Genomic DNA, 17,014 nt, shown 5'->3' on the forward strand with positions numbered 1-17,014 from the left:
ATTGGTTTAGAGAAAGAATGAATTACTATTGCTATAGCAGAAGCTCTCAAAAGTCTACAGTGCCCCTAATTGTTCACATCACCACTTCTCACGAACTCATTTCAAGTCAGATTTCAGGAAGACTTTTGGGAAGCAAAGGGGAGACTGAGACAATGAAACACACTAGGAATGACTCCTGACACTTCGATTTACTTCGGAGGGGCAGTAATCAGGGGGTCAGGTAGAACCAGAAGAGCAGAAAACCTCAAAACAGAATGAAGATCGTTTCCACAGAATGTCTAGAGAATTTCCTTAGTTTTAGAAATTTTCCATAGAATTCATAAGACCCGCTTAGCTGTTCATTTAGGAAGGCCCAGATATAATGAAGTTCATTAGCAGACTGGCTTAAACACAGAATACCACTTGACCAGTCCATTGGGCTATTTCAAATACATCAATAAAGAACATGGCCAAGCAATTATAGTTCAGAGAGTTCAGAAAAATCTCTTTCCTCTGGCAGACTCACCTTTTAGCTTTTGCTGAGATGGGCCCCAAGCTTTTCTTTCCTGATCAGGCTTGCTGCATAGGGGATCTGTAAGATACAAACAAGCAACGCCCTCCAGGTTAAGCTAAGTTTATAGACAGCTGTATAATGGAGATCATTCATCGTGCCTAACAATTGAATACCGGTGGACCCTCCCTGAGGAGAAAAGGTCTCCATCTGCTTAGCGGCAGGGAGCGTCTGGGATGTCGTGTTTATTCCTAAGGCCTGTTAAAAAGCACATCGAAGACAGGACAGGAGATCACACTGATTATTGCTATAGCTAGTCTCTGCAGTCACTGTGTGACATTTCACCTAAAAAGGTTTTCGAAATTTTGCATTTAATAATATGGTATTCTTATTTTTTTACTTAGGTATGAAAGCTAAGTTATGATGTTATCATGCATGTCCAAGGTCACAAAACAAGAATGTGATTACCAACTAGGTCAATGTAATCTTTCATCTAATTAGAGTGATGAAATATGCTATCATTATAAATCGCAAGTAAGATGAACTAACTAAACACAAACTATTACTCTGGGTAATATCCCAATAACTACTAAGAAGCATCAGAAATAATTGCACTGACTGGAAAATATGACCCTCGAGAATTCTACCTGGATAAACTTGAAAGTACTTTTCACTACTGGGGCACTGAATGAGAGCCTATAACATTTGATATGCTACTTTTCATTAGAAAATTCAAACGGTTGAAATTGGACGACATACATTATTTAGATTTGCCTCTGCACTAACCTCAGTTAAGGTTTTCCATTATACTGCTTACTTTCATCATCACGAAGCTTAAAGCAGAACTTTAAAGATTCAAATCTATTTTGCATTTAAAGAAATAACTATTCAGCCTTCTGCGATGTAACATGAAATGTGGCTGTTACGTAAAAGCAACAAGGGAAATAAAATTATTGTCATTCAATTAGGCAATGCTTTTGAATACTGCTATATATGTTCCCCTCATTCCTGGCATATTTATGTTTTGCTCTCCTGATTTACCAGTCTATAAATAAAAACCTTTATTAACCAGAAGGAGTTACAAAGCTACAATGACACTTGTGACTAAGATTAGCAGGACCATTTTGCTGTAATAACTGGTTAGTTGAATCAAACAGTCTTTTTAACGGAAAACAAGGGACAAGATTGAAATAGCCATCTCACTGTTTTATGCACAACCACACCCTGGATGTGCCTGATGGGTGTATAGCTGGTAAAGGGCACGGAAATTAATGATTTATATTGCACCACAAAAAGTTCAGTGCCCTAATCTCATATTTTCGATCAGCTAGATAACCATGACCAGAGCAGTTACATGGGGACCTACTCTAGTTACCTCTTCTTTTCAGTCTAGGTCATGCTACACCTGCTGCCAACACAGACACACAAGTCTTGATTTTCCATGATGGTGCACGCTGCAGTCAGCCAAAACACACCATCACCTCTCCCTTCAGACACATGATGTAACAGAGACTTGAAAAGAATTCTGTTATTTAGGATAACAAGTAGAAAGGATACAAACATTGGGGTAAAAAGAATTATCTGATAGAATGTATTTGTGCCACCCTTACATTTAGAAAGAGCCCTCAACATCAAGATTAGATGCTGTTAAATGTTTAGGGTCTGCTCTGGGCCAGGCACTATTTGCATAGGTCAGTCAACATCACCATGGGCCAGCTCATCACAGCCAGTAAGCACCTCATCCTAACCCAATGAAAACTGCCTGAGGGGTCTGCTTTCAGACCTAAGTCAGAATGCCTTCCTTCCTTCCTCTCTTCCTCCCTTCCTTCTTCCCTCCGTCCCTTCATCCCTCTCTTTCTTCCTTCCTCTTATTTTTTTTCTGAAACAACAATGGAGCATTTCATTAAGATGGGAAGCTACGAAGGAAAAAAGGACTCGGGAAAAAATAAGCATATTTGATCCCAAAATAAGCATATTTGATCCCAAATCTCCAGATTGGAATTAAACCTGTGCCAAGAATTATCCCCACTCAAATATTGACTATTGCCTTTCTTTCATTAAAACAAAATGGAATAAAGGCCAAAAAAAAAAAGATAAGCAGCAAAGCCTGCAATCTCAAAATCATGTATTTTTAATTCTAAGTCCTAAATCATGAATGATAAATAAACAATATATTAGAACATGGCCCAACTTTAATGAGAGCTACCCTATTTCCTCGATTCTAGGATGTACTTTTTCTCTCACATTTTACTATCTCTGAAATTGGGTGTTACAGTTGGTGACATCCCCATGCCATAGTTGGAAGCTTCTTTTCTTGTGATCCATCAAGTGAGGTTGCCTCTTACAATACAATACTTAAGATTCCATGAAATGCAATATTGCTTACAGAGACCTCAGTAAATATTCCCCGGTATGGGGGCTCAGGATCCTGGGAGTACCACTTAAGCTAGTTATTCCACATAAAATTCCTATAATAGAACTTACAAAAGCTTTCTTTTCACTTTGACCAGCTTAAAAATCACCAAGACTGGCATGGGCAAAAAACCAAAACAAAACAAAATTCCTTTAAAGTTACTATGTTACTTCTAAAATACCCAGTTGACTCTAGCCTGTCGAAAGTATTGCCGTGTTACCAAAATTGGTAACTTCTTAGTTTGTGCCAAGAGAGAGTTAGCCTGAGCTCGGACATTCAGGTGAGTCAACATCCCCGAAGTAGGAAGATGAGAAAAGGCCACAGAACTACAGAGCAGGTAATTGCATTGTCAAGATGCATAGCAATTGATCAATAATTGGAAAAGGTCCCACAGTAGCCCAAGTCTGTCGACTCCTGGAGAATCTTAAGGCAGACTCCATGGAAGCTCAGACTTACATTATGTCCACAAAGCCAAAATCCTCTAGTGGCTGGGAAATCTTTTTCTAAAAATAGAGGGCAAAAAAGTAACTATTCTACCTACTTTTAAAACATGTAAAACATATTTTAAAAATTCCAAGCTGAGACAATAGAAATCTGGGCCATTTCCATCCTGATGAACACGGGAGATTCTCCGAGGAAGGACCAGTCACTGAAGATCTATGCCCTTGCCAGAGGGTCAGGTTCCACTGGCAACCCAAGAGGGGTGGGTTCTGCCAGCAGCCACTGAGACCTAGTGCTTGCTCCTGTCTCCGCAAGGAAGCCTGGTACTCCCACCACCAGGAAGTTGTAAACTGCTGTTTCGCAAGTCCACATGGACAAAACATTAGCCCAAAATCTGATGATGGAACACTGTTTTACTGGAAACTTAAAAAAATTTTTATTTTGTATTTTTATTGAATTTATGGAGGTAACATTGGTTAATAAAATTATATAGGTTCCAAGTGTACAATTCTATAACAGTGATCTTCAACCGTTTTTATCTCATAGTACATACAAACTAATTACTGAAATTCTGTGGCACACCAAAAATAGGTGTGTTTGCTAATCTGACTAAAAAACAGGTATAATTTTGATTCGTTCATACCAGACAGCTTCTGTTGTGTTGGCTGTTGTTGTTTTTGAATTTGACAGTCTACACCGGGGGTATCAAACTCATTTTCACTGGGGGCCACATCAGTCTCGCTGTCGCCTTCAAAGGGCTGAATATAATTTCAATTCCTTAACCATTAAGGAGTAGTCATTTATACAGTCCTAAAATTATTTCGGCCCTTTGAAAGCAACCTCGAGGCTGATGTGGCCCCTGGTGAAAATGAGTTTGACACCCCTGGTCTAAACGAAAAGAGGTCAGTGTCCCTGACTAAATAGTCAGGGTACTGCAGGTTTAAAAATTCTGTGGCAAGGTGGTTGAAAATTGCCACTATAATACATCATCTGTATATCGTATTGTGCGTTCACCACCCCACGTCAGATCTTCTCCCATCACCATTTATCGTCCCTCTGCCCTTTTCCAACTCTCCCCCACCCCCTGCTTTTCCCTCTGGTCATTACGTACTGTTGTCTATGAGGTGGTTTTTTTTTTCCTTAATCCCTTCACCTTTTTTACCCAGCTCCCCTCCCCTCTGACAGCTGTCAGTCTGTTCTCTGTATCTATGAGTCTGCTTCTATTTTATTTGTTAGTGTTTTGTTCATTAGATTCCACAAACAAGTGAAATCGAAGGTATTTGTCTTTCTCCGACTGGTTTATTTCTCTGAGCATCGTTCTGCCCAGGTCACCTCCTGCCTGTCAGAACGGCTCTCATTGTAAATCAACAACCAATACTGGTGAGGATGTGGAGAAAAGGGAACCCTTGTGCACTGCTGGTGGGAATGCAGACTGGGGCAGCCACTGTGGGAAATAGTATGGAATTTCCTCAAAAAATTAGAAATGGAACTGCCTTATGACCCAGCGATTTCACTTCTGGGATTATATCCAAAGAAACCCAAAACATTACTTCAAAAGAATATATGTTCCCCGATGTTCATTTACAATAGCCAAGATTTGGAAGCAATGCAACTGCCCATCAGCTGATGAATGGAATAATAAAAAAAACCCACTGTGGTACAGTTACTTGAGGCTTTTAATGGGAACTTCAAGACCCTTTCCCCAGCTGTGTGTGACTGCAGCGTTCTGGAAAAACAGCAGAGGGCACTTCAAGACTGGTACATTTGCTCCCTCTGCTTGCCTCTTGGTAGCGATCTGCAGATTCAAAGGATGCGAATCTGGGTCTAGCCATTTATCATGTGCTCTCGGGTGCAGCATGTCCTTCAAGAACTACGACTGGAAAACAGCATGTCTTCAACAAACCACCAGTAGTAGCTCATATTGTACATAAATGCACTTGCTTTAAAAAACTGTTGCCAAATTAGCGATGAAAAAATAGTTTATCAAGGCATCATGCTGTAATGGTCTCAGCTCATATTGTAAATTGTATTATATTCTAGTTCTTGGAAAAAACTTAATCAAAAGGTTATGCAGAATAAAATATCTTTACCTTTTAAAAAAGTTGAGATATACTGGACACATAACAATGTGTATGTTTATGAAGTTTCTTCACTCTCCTCTTAATCATAAGGGCTGATTAATTTTGGTTTAGAGTGGAACACATTTTTCATAAAATCACGACTCAGGAATGAGAAGTCTATGTTTCTATATGAGACTAAACAGTAAAGTCTTCATGAACACACTAACTTCTGTAACTTTTGTATTTGGTTCACAGCGCGAGGACTATATTTCTTTACTTGTATAAATAAATCTGATTTAGTGATAAAACATTTTAAGCATTTGAAAACTTAGGGCAGGGGTGGGGGACTTTAACACAAACTGTGTTATATACCATCAAACTCTAATGTTAAGCTATTTTTAAAGTTAGCTTGTGAGCATGTATAAATATTAAATATATATATGCTTTAAATCTGACATTAAGGTACATGCACAAAGGGTATGAGTCATTTGACTGTACAGCCATCATAACTCTGCATTTAAAACACTGGAAAAGGAAGCAACAGTGCAGAAATTATAGTCAGTAGAGAATCCAAAAATGCAGGAGTCGAAGAAATTCATAAGTTTTCTTTCTACAGCAATGATACCCAAGATGTTTTGATATAATTTTTTGAATAAGAACACTGTAACAGCATATAAATGCATTGTGGGTCTATGGGAATCATTACAAAATATGATAATTTTAATATATTTCAATTCTCCATTACTGCAGGGTAGAGTGGGTTTTTATTTCATCTAAAGGAAAAAATGTCTATTCTGTAGGCAAATGACTAATCTGTAATATATGTTCTGTAAACTTTAAGTATAAAATAGTAAAATAATTTTGAGTGAATTGTTGGGTTCTCAGGGAGAAAAGTATATAAGCATATTTACAGATGAATTAGATCATTCAACTAAAAATATTGAGAAAGTTAATAATTATGGCACCTAGCAACTTCTTGCTAATCTTTAGAATGATTTTCTAAAGGCATTTCCCCCAGGAACTTTAGCAAATGAAACAAGCTGAATAAGGGATTAGATATGTTTCTGTTCAAGTAAACTTGAGGCTGGTGCCTCCATTCTAAAGCAGATGGCATAAAGCGAACACACGTCCTTCCTGCACAAAAATATCTCAAGCCACCAAAGCTTACATAGTTCCAGCATTAAAGTGCTACTTTGAGAAGGAACATCACTCATATTGGCATAGCACTTTATGGCTTGCATGGGCATTTCATGTTTATTGCACGCTTACACGTTACTATATCCCTATCAGGGCACCAGGTTAGACCTTACAACAGGTCCCTTGGGTTGCAGAACTGGCACTTAATGAACTACAGAGGGTGAGTCTTGAACTCAAGTTTGTAGACCTTAAAGTTTGTGTCTGTAAGATACAAGGACAATACAGTAATACTCAAGCTTCCTATAATTCAACAATATGCCTTCCTTTAGTAATCTTGGAGGTAGTAATTTAGCACAAAAGAATACATCTGAGGAACTCAGGACCAAACCAGGGAAATCTGGAAAAGAATGAAGAGGACCGCTCCATGAGAATAGCAGGGTTGGGGCAGAGGGCATCCGTGGGTGGTGGTCCATTCAACAAACGTTTCCTGATACCCATTCATGCTGTCCCACAGTGCTGGGTGCTGCAGGCAGTGACAAGGGGACACTAAAGAAGGGAAAGGAGCAGGAGGGACAAATCACATCTAGTTCACCAATTTTTATGTCGTTAGCCTGGATGTACCTTTGAGAATTTCGGGGCTTATGCCTACAAGACTAGGGGAAAAAAATTACAGCTTCTCCCAAATAATTTAATTTGCAACAAGAAGTGATTTACTATCTAGAGGAATGTGAATTAATAACACTTGTCTATATAAATAAATAGCTATGATAAAATATAGAATTTTTCAATATAGAATAGTAAAAATGTTAAGTAATGCTAATCTGTATCTTCCATGTATGAACTATCTTAAAAGATGAGACATTTTTTCTTCTATTGGTATTGCGAACTGCTACATGGGTACAATATCATTTCTTCTTATGCTAAAGAAACCAAATGTCAAAGAAAATTAAGACATTTAAGTTACATAATTAGCCTTAAACAGGGGCTCTGAAATAAATATTTAGTTTTTTTCTTAATGCCCATTTTGTTAGACTTATCACCACCCTGAAATCACAAATTTTGGGTTTCATGTGTGACAATTTTTATTTTAAGAGACTGAAAACAATGTCCTGAATAAAATCAGTAAAGCCTTAAAATTTTATATCATTTTACCTACAAGTCTATATTTAAATTCTTCCTTTGGACAAAGAAAACAAAGGTATATTGACGGTAAGTAATTACTGGATCTTATTGTCAAAAGCTAAGAATACTAGGTGTACTATATTAGCAGTTAAGTTGCCCATCAATTAAGAAAATTCTTTTGTTCCTAGTGAATTTAGGTACAAAAAAATCAAAACAAAAAATAAAACAGGACAAGTAGAAAGATCCCATTGGAGAGGCATTTTATGCTGAGGTGGTTTTTGGAACTGAGAGCTGTGTACCAGCACTTGAGATCAAGAAAAACCTCAGGGTTGGAGTGTGTTAAGAGTAACAAGCAGCACTTTTAACAGAGCCCAAAATGGGGAGAAACATGCAATCCAAGGTCACTTTAAAGATGACCCTCAGCAATCTCCATTAACACACATAAGCATGGTTTCTTACATGCAGAAAGAAAAGATTAATAACCATCTTTGTTAAATAGTCCTGACGGAGAGCTAGCTACCTGCCTCTTTGGACAAGACAAGTGGGTATGAAAAGGTACATGCCTAATGGTATAAGGATAACATGGCCCAGCTCTCCCCCAAGTGACAATAATCATGCTGTGAGTAACACCGAGGACCAGTGCATGACTTTACCCAGGTGATTACAAATATCTGACAAATACTGGGCACAGATCATTTTCCCATCGTACTCACGAAAAGGAGGAAGCTGGGAGACTGCTTTAAAAGCATCAGTGATAATACCATATGCATTTTCAGGGGGACAAAGGTCAAGAATTCAGAAAAACAAAAAGTAAAACAAAAAGAAAAGGTACTACATTTATTTATCAGACATCTTTCTGTTCCCTGTTTCTGTAGGAATAGATCTTAGTGTCCACTTCTTAGATGTGACTAGGATAGAGTAACATACTTCATTTGGAAATAATTCTTTTCATCAACCTTCACATGCATTTAATTGATTCATTGTGTTTACACTTAGTTTCTTTTGACAGTGGAGAGCCTGGCTCAGGTCTGGGTGGTGAAAGGAGAGGGAAGCTGGGAGACAATCGCCCTTCCTGTGTTTTTGGTGCATCCCAGCATGGTGGGGAAGCATGCACAGTGCAAGACGATGCAGGTACCTCTGGTTCGCCCACAGAGGCAATTCACACATCTGTCTATTAACACATGGTAGGTAGTTACATTCAGAGGAAACGTACTGACACATCTGCTTATCCTGTGTCTAAGTAAATCTCTTTGTAATTAGCATCTAAACTAGCTGAGAGGTAGGTGGACCAAACGCTTTCACAGCAAAAACACGAACAGTGTCAAAACAAGCCAGTCCAGTTGCATTTATTTTGAAATAGAAATGCATCTTACAATTTGTAACTGTTGCACCATTTCTTCTCGGTAGGCCAGTTCCCTTTTCATCTGATCCTGAAAATTATCTAGTAGGAGAGAGAGAGAGAGAGAAATGACTTAGATGCAAAATCTACTTCTAGCATATTTAGTAAAAATATTACTGATAGTCCCATAGAAAACCCCTCCCCTGCTGTTTTTTAAAGTAAATAATATGGTTGTTTGAAAGGGTGTTTTCAACTCTTTAATTTAATCAGAATAGACAGTTAACACCGAGAGGTCTACATCTAATATTTCACAGTATCTCACAGCCTGTGTAGTACAGTCCCTTGCATATCCTCACTCTCAGGAATGTCTGGTGCAGCCATGGTTTCTGACACTTGCACCCTTGAGCAAGTCACAGGTATTGAGAACTTCCCCTGTCTTCAGAAGTCCAGAGGGGGTAAAGGGGGGCACCTCATGTCATAGGAAATGTGAGCCCGTGTACATAGAGTGCCTTCTGGGTGACAAAGTGGGTGCCCAGTTAGGTGTGGCTGCCGGTGTCACCACAGCTCACCTCGCTCCTAAAAGAGTGATCATCCTACTCTGGCCTGACCACCAACCAGCACCCTTTCTCTCCCTGTATCAGCTTTAATTTATGGTTTCTCTTCAGCCTGGTACAGCTCTACAGACCTTTCCTCTGCATCGGAAGGGCAGGATGGGGGGCTGTGGTGAAGAGATATTATTATGCAAATGATCGTGCTGCATTTATAAAAGAAATTTCTTCCCGATGTATCTATCATGTTTTTGCATCCTCTAGATGTGATCTTTTAAGAAGGGTGGCCTTGGCTAACTGGCTCTTTCTGCTTTAAATGAGACATTAACACCATTTCCCACTGAATCTATAGTGGACAGTCAGGTCAGCAGTTTAAAAAAGCAGAAACACTGTCCTCAGCTTTTCCCTGCCCCTTCAGACAACTTCTACCTCCATCCGCTCCAAAGCAAGAGTCTCCCAGTTGACCATCTGGCCTGCCATCCTTCCTTCTCTAAATCCCTCTCATTCTCCTGCTTGAAAATCAGTGATGGCTTTCCAGATAATAAATCCTTTACTACTTGCGAGACGCTGGTACTTAGACATTAAAAACATTGTTTTTTTTTAATGTTATTGACTTCTACCTTTCTATACTATTTGCATTCCTTCCCCCAGCCTCAAACGCACTATCTGTCTATCTACTATTTATTTATTTTTAAAGACTTTAAAAAGAGCAGTTTTAGGTTCACAACAAAATTAGGGGCCAGGTACAGAAATTTCCCATCTTCTCCTGTCCCCCCTCACACAGTCTCCCCAGTGACCAACACCACCCACCAGACTGGCACGTGTGGTGTCAGGGATGACCCTACATTGTCACATCACAATCACCTGAAGTCCAGAGTCTCTGTTAAGGTTTGTTTTGGGTGCCGTACCCTCGATGGGTTTGGACAGATGCAGAATGGCAGGTGGCCAGCACTGTGGTGTCGGAGAGAGAGTTTCACTGCCCTGAAATCCTCTGTGTGCTTCCTACTCCCCCCTTTTCTCCACCCCACTCTTGGCCACCTTTGATATTTTTTTTATCATCTCCACGGTTCTTTTGTAATTTATTTTTTAAAAAAGACCCAATGCCCCCTTTTACCTCTGAATTCAATGTGAGAGGTACTGTTTTATGGCTGAGTCTGTGGTTGAATGCACTGGTTAAGGGAGAAGCCCGCAGTCCCTTGGGCATTAAGGGGTGGAAATGCTTGAGCAGAGATGTGGAGAACGGCCTTCCACACGATGAAATGGGAGGAGGAGGCGGGGACAGGGGGTTGGGCTGCCTGCAGCAAAGGGGGCAGCGGGAACTCCTGCAGCCTCCTGCCCTCCAACCACTCTCCAGTCCCCCTATGCCTGTTCTTCTAGCCTCTTTCTGTTTGGCACTGCTGTGGTCTCACCCTTACAGCAAACAGCTCCCTTTCCTGTAAAGTCCAGCTTAAATGTCATCACTTCCAGAAAATTCTGACTCCTCTGCTCCCTCCTGCCAGAATTAGTCATCCTTCTCTGTACTCCTCTAATACTCTGCACATACCTCTGTTAATACATCCATAATATATACCGGGATTAGTCATTCTACATCAGTCTCCCAGCTAACCACTGAATTCTTGCGGGGCAGTAAGGTAACTTTGAGACACGTAAAGATTCCAAAGCCTAGCACAGTGCTCAGCACATGGCAGGGGCTAGTTAATGAACGAGGGGTGAAGAGAGCACTGAAGTAGCCCTAGAAGGCCTGGGTTCTGCCATGTAACTACCCCACTGGGGGGTGCAGGCCTTTATGTGGACAGACAAGGCTGTGGAACCATGTGCTCCTTAGGTCCTTTCTGGCTCCAGTGCTGAAAGATTTGGAGACAAGGTAAGCTGCTGGGTGGGGCTCTAAGCACCCAGTTCTGTCTTTCCTGGTCTGGGCATTCGGGAGTGGGTGACTGCCACTTACACTGACACCGGACAAGGGTGAGGCACTCTGTGAGGGGCTGGCACCCACCCCACCACTCAGGATGCTGTCGTGGGTCGGGCACAAGGCAACAGGGAACCAGTCCTCTGCAAACTGCCCTGGTTCAGACGCCGTTGGCCCCGTTCCCCGGGCCCAAGTGCTCCCAGCAAGGTCAGTGTGTTTTCCAGACACCAGAGCACATCCCAAAGCAGGTCTTCCTCTGTGAAGGGGAGACCTGTCCTCTGAGCCTCCATGGGTTAGGTTCCTGTGTCCCTCCAGGGTTCTGAGGTGCCTCTGAACACGGCAGTAAGCTGGGTTGAATGAGGAACGAGGGGCCACCTGAAGCTGACTGGATTCCTCCCTGGAATCCAGAAGAGGATTAGGGTGATTCAGAGTGGAATGGTGATAACTGATCCTCATTTAATTCATGCTCTTGCTTTATGAGGGCGCACTTAATATAATTATTGGATTTAAAATGAAAAAAAATGAAGCCACTAAAGTATTAGAAAAAAATGGTGAATATTTTATAAGACTGGGGTGGGGAAGGGCATTAAGGACAAAAACCAGAAAGGGAAAGATTGATATAATTGATTTAAAAAATATGTAAAACTTGGTATGACAATAAACTACAAATTAAACTCTCAAAACACAAAACAGCACAGTCAAAATTTAAAACAAACGAATATTCACCACATGACAAGGAATTCATGTTTCAGTACATAAAGAGTTCATATAAATCAATAGGAGAATGAACACATCAAAATGAACATAAGGAGCCTGGCTGGTGTAGTTCAGTGGATTGAGCTCGGGCTGCAAACCAAAGGATTGCTGGTTCAATTCCCAGTCAGGGCACATGCCTGGGTTGCAGGCCAGGTCCCCAGTTGGGGACATGTGAGAGGCAACCACATATTGATGTTTCTCTCCCTCTCTTTCTCCCTTCCTTCCCCTCTCTCTAAAAAATTAATAGACAAAATCTTTAAAAAAAGAACACAAGGAGAGAATATAATGAGCTTTCATAAGAAATACAAATGGATGATAGACATGTGCAAAGTGCTCTGAATCCCTACCAATGAAAGAAAAGGAACTAATATGAGATACCATTTTTTTCCATTTAATAAAAAATTAAGAGTTATGTGGTATTCCAAGGACAGGAGTATAAACTAGTACAGCCTTTCTGGAAAGCAACTTGACATCATGTATCAAGAGCTTTAAAAGGCTCATCTTCTTTGACACTGCAGTTGTTTTTAGTTCATCTTAAGGAGACACACATGGATGTGAGTGAAGATTTAGTTACATTGTCGGTCATCTAACCTTAGACGGTGTTTAATGTCCAACATAACAGTCCATGTCTGGCTGCTGCGTAATAATGCAAGAGGCTCACATTAGGTGAAAACAAGAGGGTCAAAAACTGGTGTGTAACATACTTCATTTTGTTAAAGAAAAAAATGGAACATGCAGTAAAAAGGCTGAAGCACCCAGTGTTAACACTGGTTATCTCTGGGTGATAAGACTATGGGTGATTTTTCCCTTTCCTTTGTGTTTCTGTAGAGTTCAGATCTCCTGCAACGAGCATGGGTGTATTTTTGAGTGACAAAGATTATTCATTTTCAAATGGAAGGAAACTAAAATTTTTGCCATGTTGTAAAGGTTGATGAAGGCACTATTTAACTGGAGATGAAAAAAATCATTAAGCCAATTTCTCTAATGGGAATCACTTAAAACCCAACTATTTTTAGAAACCACTAGCAGAAAAGGAGGGAGCAGAGAGAAAGCGCCATGGCACAGTCCGTCAGCGAGCACAGGGCAAGGGCTGCGCCCTGTTGACGTGCAGAGCTTGAAAAGCCAAAGGGTTTTCCAAACAACACTAAAAAGCACCCAGCCTACATTCCTGGGACCAGACATAAGAAAACCTATACAGTACATCTGGTTTACCCAGTGGATCCTGCCCGTGAAGCCATAGGCTTTGGGGCTCCTTTTGTTTACATTGTCTTCGTTTTGTTGGCCCTGCTTTCATACAACTACTGAGACTTGTGACCTGTGCAGTTTTTGAAACTCCCCCATCTTCCCTCCTCCAGAGGCTGCGTACAGAAGGAGAGAGGAAGGATGGAAACCAATGAAGACAGAATGAATCCAGGAGTAGCCACAGGTGAAAGATGGGGTAAGTATATTCAAGTAGATGAAATGTAGTTTGTTTTTAATATGAAGTAACCTCATCAGAAACTTGGAAGAGTAACTCTTTATAAGAATCTATGATGGTATCATTGTCAAAGTCTACCACTTAAGTGTTTCCTGAAGCTCAGGTCATTAGGCCATCCCTGTGATGACCGACTGTCCTTTCTGCTCAGTGTGCTCCAGTGCCACGAATTTGTCATCAAACCTGCAAATCCAGGACTAAATCCTCAAGCCCTCACTAATCTCCTTATACAACAGATTTCAGTGATCCAAGCTCATCCTTCGTTGTCAGTTTTAATCTCTTTGAATATGATGCCAAAATTTCTATCAACCATTTACTAAGAGTGTGTTACATACCCACAATATGCCGGGCACTGTGTGGGCAGCAAAAGAACACCGTTCCTGAACCTATTTACATGGCTGTGGGGTGCAGGAAGGTAGCATGTGTGAGACAATCAGAGAGGAGGCAACATAAAATGCCCGTGGAACTAAAGGTAAACAAAGAGGACTTCAGCAAAGAGTGCCTGCTGCAGACGGGGCAAGGCCCCTGCATGTGGCGGAACGTGAACTGTGTCCCGGATGAGGAAGCGTACCTAGACAAGGGGAGGTATGCCGGACTAGAGCGTCCCAGTGAGCCTGGGTGGAAAGCGAGGGGAGAGTGCAGGCTGCAGGCTAACTGGAGTGGGGCAGGAGGAGAAGTGGAGATAAGACTGGGCGGTCAGGGTGGGCCAATGGTGGAGGCTTTTGAAAGTCAGGAGTTGAATTAGATAGAGTATCATCAGCAGTAGGGAATCACTATAGCTTCTTGAATGGAAGACTTGGAGCCAAAGGCAGAGTTTCAGGAACACTGGGCTAATGGTAGAGAGCAGAAAGGGCTGAAGTTGGGGAGGGAGGTGAAGACCCAGGGCACTCACTGCAGAGACACAGGGGAAGAGGAGTAAGGGCCTTCCCCATTCAGAACCTCATCCAGCAACCCTTTGGCAGGTCCCAGGTTCAGGGCTAGACTCCAGGGTTATGATGAAAACTGGTGGAAAGAGGATGAAATGACTAAAAACTACAGCAAAGGGAAAATACTACACACAGGAAGGGTGTTGTGGAGACAGATTCGCTAGGGGGAGGAGGGCACAGTGTGGTGGCAAAATGACTTCTGTATTTACAGCTGGGAACATGATCCAACCAGCCACTCACTGTGAAGCAGTTGGCATGGTGGCCTGTTGGAGGCAGGGTCTCTAATCACTCACTCCTGTCCATCTGAATGTGACTATCACTGCAGGACATGTGACCAACTTTCCTACTGTCATCAGAAACTGACCTCGGTAAGGGTGACCTCTTCCTCTTCCATTTTCTTCAAACACTTATTTCCGTAGTTCCACCCAAGATTATGTTTCTCCCGTACGACAGGCCGTTTTCTTACAATGCCCTCCTGACCTCTCGGCTCAGGTCCTACCGAGTTTGCCAATTAAACGCATTGTCTGGTATCCGACCAAGTTCCACCACCTGCTCCAGCCTCACTAACTACAGCCCAGTAAATCTCCAGAAGTTCTGGCTTCTGGTATCAGCTGGTTTACCATAAAGTCCCTGCAGCATTCTAAGTACCAAACTTTATATGGTAGCAACAGCCCTCACTACTACGGAGCACTCACTGAGCTAAATAAACCCTGTATACATTTCACTCCTGCAGTCCTCTCTCAACCCCACCAGGTAGGCAGCAGCATTGTTTTAGAGCAGCACCGGAGCCTAAGGTTAGCGCTCCTTCAGAGGGGCCCGTGTCCAAATCTGGAGCCCTTGCTGCTACTAACCATTGAGCTTCTCCGACTCGGCCCTATTGGGAAATGCTTGCCTGGCCCTGCTGTTTTAGTTCCTGCCCTTCTGTTCTCTTCCCTGCATTTCCCCACCGGGATTTTGCAGAGTATTTATAGAGAGCAGCTCTGGAAACTTCCGTCCCAGCAAATAGAGAGACTGGTTGTTCTTGCTCCTCCTCTCAATTTCTGCTCCCTGCAAATATACAGATTTGCTTTCTCCTCCTCCTCCTCCTCCTTCCTCCTGCTCTTTCTCCTCCTCCTTCCTGTAATCTTTATCCTCACATTTATGTATCTCTGTGGTCCTCATTAACCCTCAGAACCACAAGAATCCCAAGAGGAACTTAGAAACCTGGACTTATTTTAGGAATGCTCTCTAGAGTTCAGTGCCAATAAGCTCTTCCTCCTCCTGCTTAGTTGTCCCCATCACCATGGCAGTTGACAGAACTGTGCACTTATCTGCACTAGGGATGAGCGAAGCCCTTCATGCAGATCCTCCCGTTTACCCTCTCGACTTCCTGTGGGACAGGAATTATCTGGCCCATTTTATAGCTTCCAAGGTCCTGCAACCAGGATGTTGCAGAGCCCCTTCCTGAAACCAGTGTAGCCGAATGATTTTTGAGCCTGGATTCCTAATTGTCTTGTGCAGTAGCTTGGTCCAGGTCCCCAGTGTCCTGCGTGAACTGGACTGCAGGTGCTGTGGCTGTGAGTGTGTGTCCATCTCCTAGTACAAAGCTCGACAAAACTCTGGCCGGGATTCCTCTCTGCTTTCTTCCCATGCATTTGTACTCAGTTCCGTTTCCCCCTTTCTGTCTGAGCAAATTTAAGTCTGCCTGCCGTCTTCACAGCCTCTCACGTTTAGTTAACCAGCCTGTGATGTGCATTTGCTGTTTCATTGGTGTGAAACTAACTGCCTCTTTGTGGTGTGTCTAAACCATGCATTATTCAAACTTGGGCACACACATACCACTTCCTTGGTCAGTGGAGTACGCTGCAGATAAAAAAGGAAAAATTTTTGTTGTTGTTTAATTAAAGTGTTTCGTGTATGTGGATTCATTTAAATTCATATCAAAAGGCTGAATGACACACCTGAATCAAAACTATTAACATTCTAACTTTACAAAAAACAACCAGAAACATGTACATGTTGTATATAACAGAGAAGTTAATGAGGAAAGTGTATAAATTATTATAAGTTAATTTGTCCGAATAATTAGTTCGCTTTTATTTAGTGGGATAGATGAGGGCTACACTGGCTTCATGGAAGGTAATGGGCACGTTGGGGCTTCAGTGGGACTTCAACCTGCTCTGCTGGATCTAATAGCAGAGACTTGCAAACTTGACCATCAGATGAACATCAGTTTACAGAGGAAACTAATCATTCAGTGTTTGCTCAGTCCTGCAGGGAATGGTGGAGTCTTTCTTGAGATACAGTTTTAGAAGCTGGAGAACCCTGGACCCTTTGGAAGCATTTGCTTTTGAAGGTTTCAAAGATATTTTAAAAGTTTCTCTTTTTCTCAAAGCTCCAAAGGTCATATGTCCCTAATACAC

At 41.7% G+C, this 17,014-nt stretch overlaps 1 protein-coding gene across 1 annotated transcript in view; it reads right to left on the reverse strand.

Moving 5' to 3' along the window:
* Positions 1-508: 508 nt before the first annotated feature.
* SKOR2 (SKI family transcriptional corepressor 2) overlaps positions 509-17,014 on the reverse strand; it is a 34,161-nt gene continuing 17,655 nt past the window's right edge. Inside the window, exons 6-7 of the mRNA XM_037165053.2 lie at positions 9,037-9,104; positions 509-571 (exon numbers count right to left, since the gene is read on the reverse strand). Coding sequence (XP_037020948.2) covers positions 509-571; positions 9,037-9,104 — 131 coding nt within the window. The remainder of the gene's footprint in view (positions 572-9,036; positions 9,105-17,014) is intronic.

This window comes from Artibeus jamaicensis, unplaced genomic scaffold, assembly GCF_021234435.1.
Source record: "Artibeus jamaicensis isolate MK-2021 breed Jamaican fruit bat unplaced genomic scaffold, CSHL_Jam_final contig_354, whole genome shotgun sequence".
Taxonomy (NCBI): domain Eukaryota; kingdom Metazoa; phylum Chordata; class Mammalia; order Chiroptera; family Phyllostomidae; genus Artibeus; species Artibeus jamaicensis.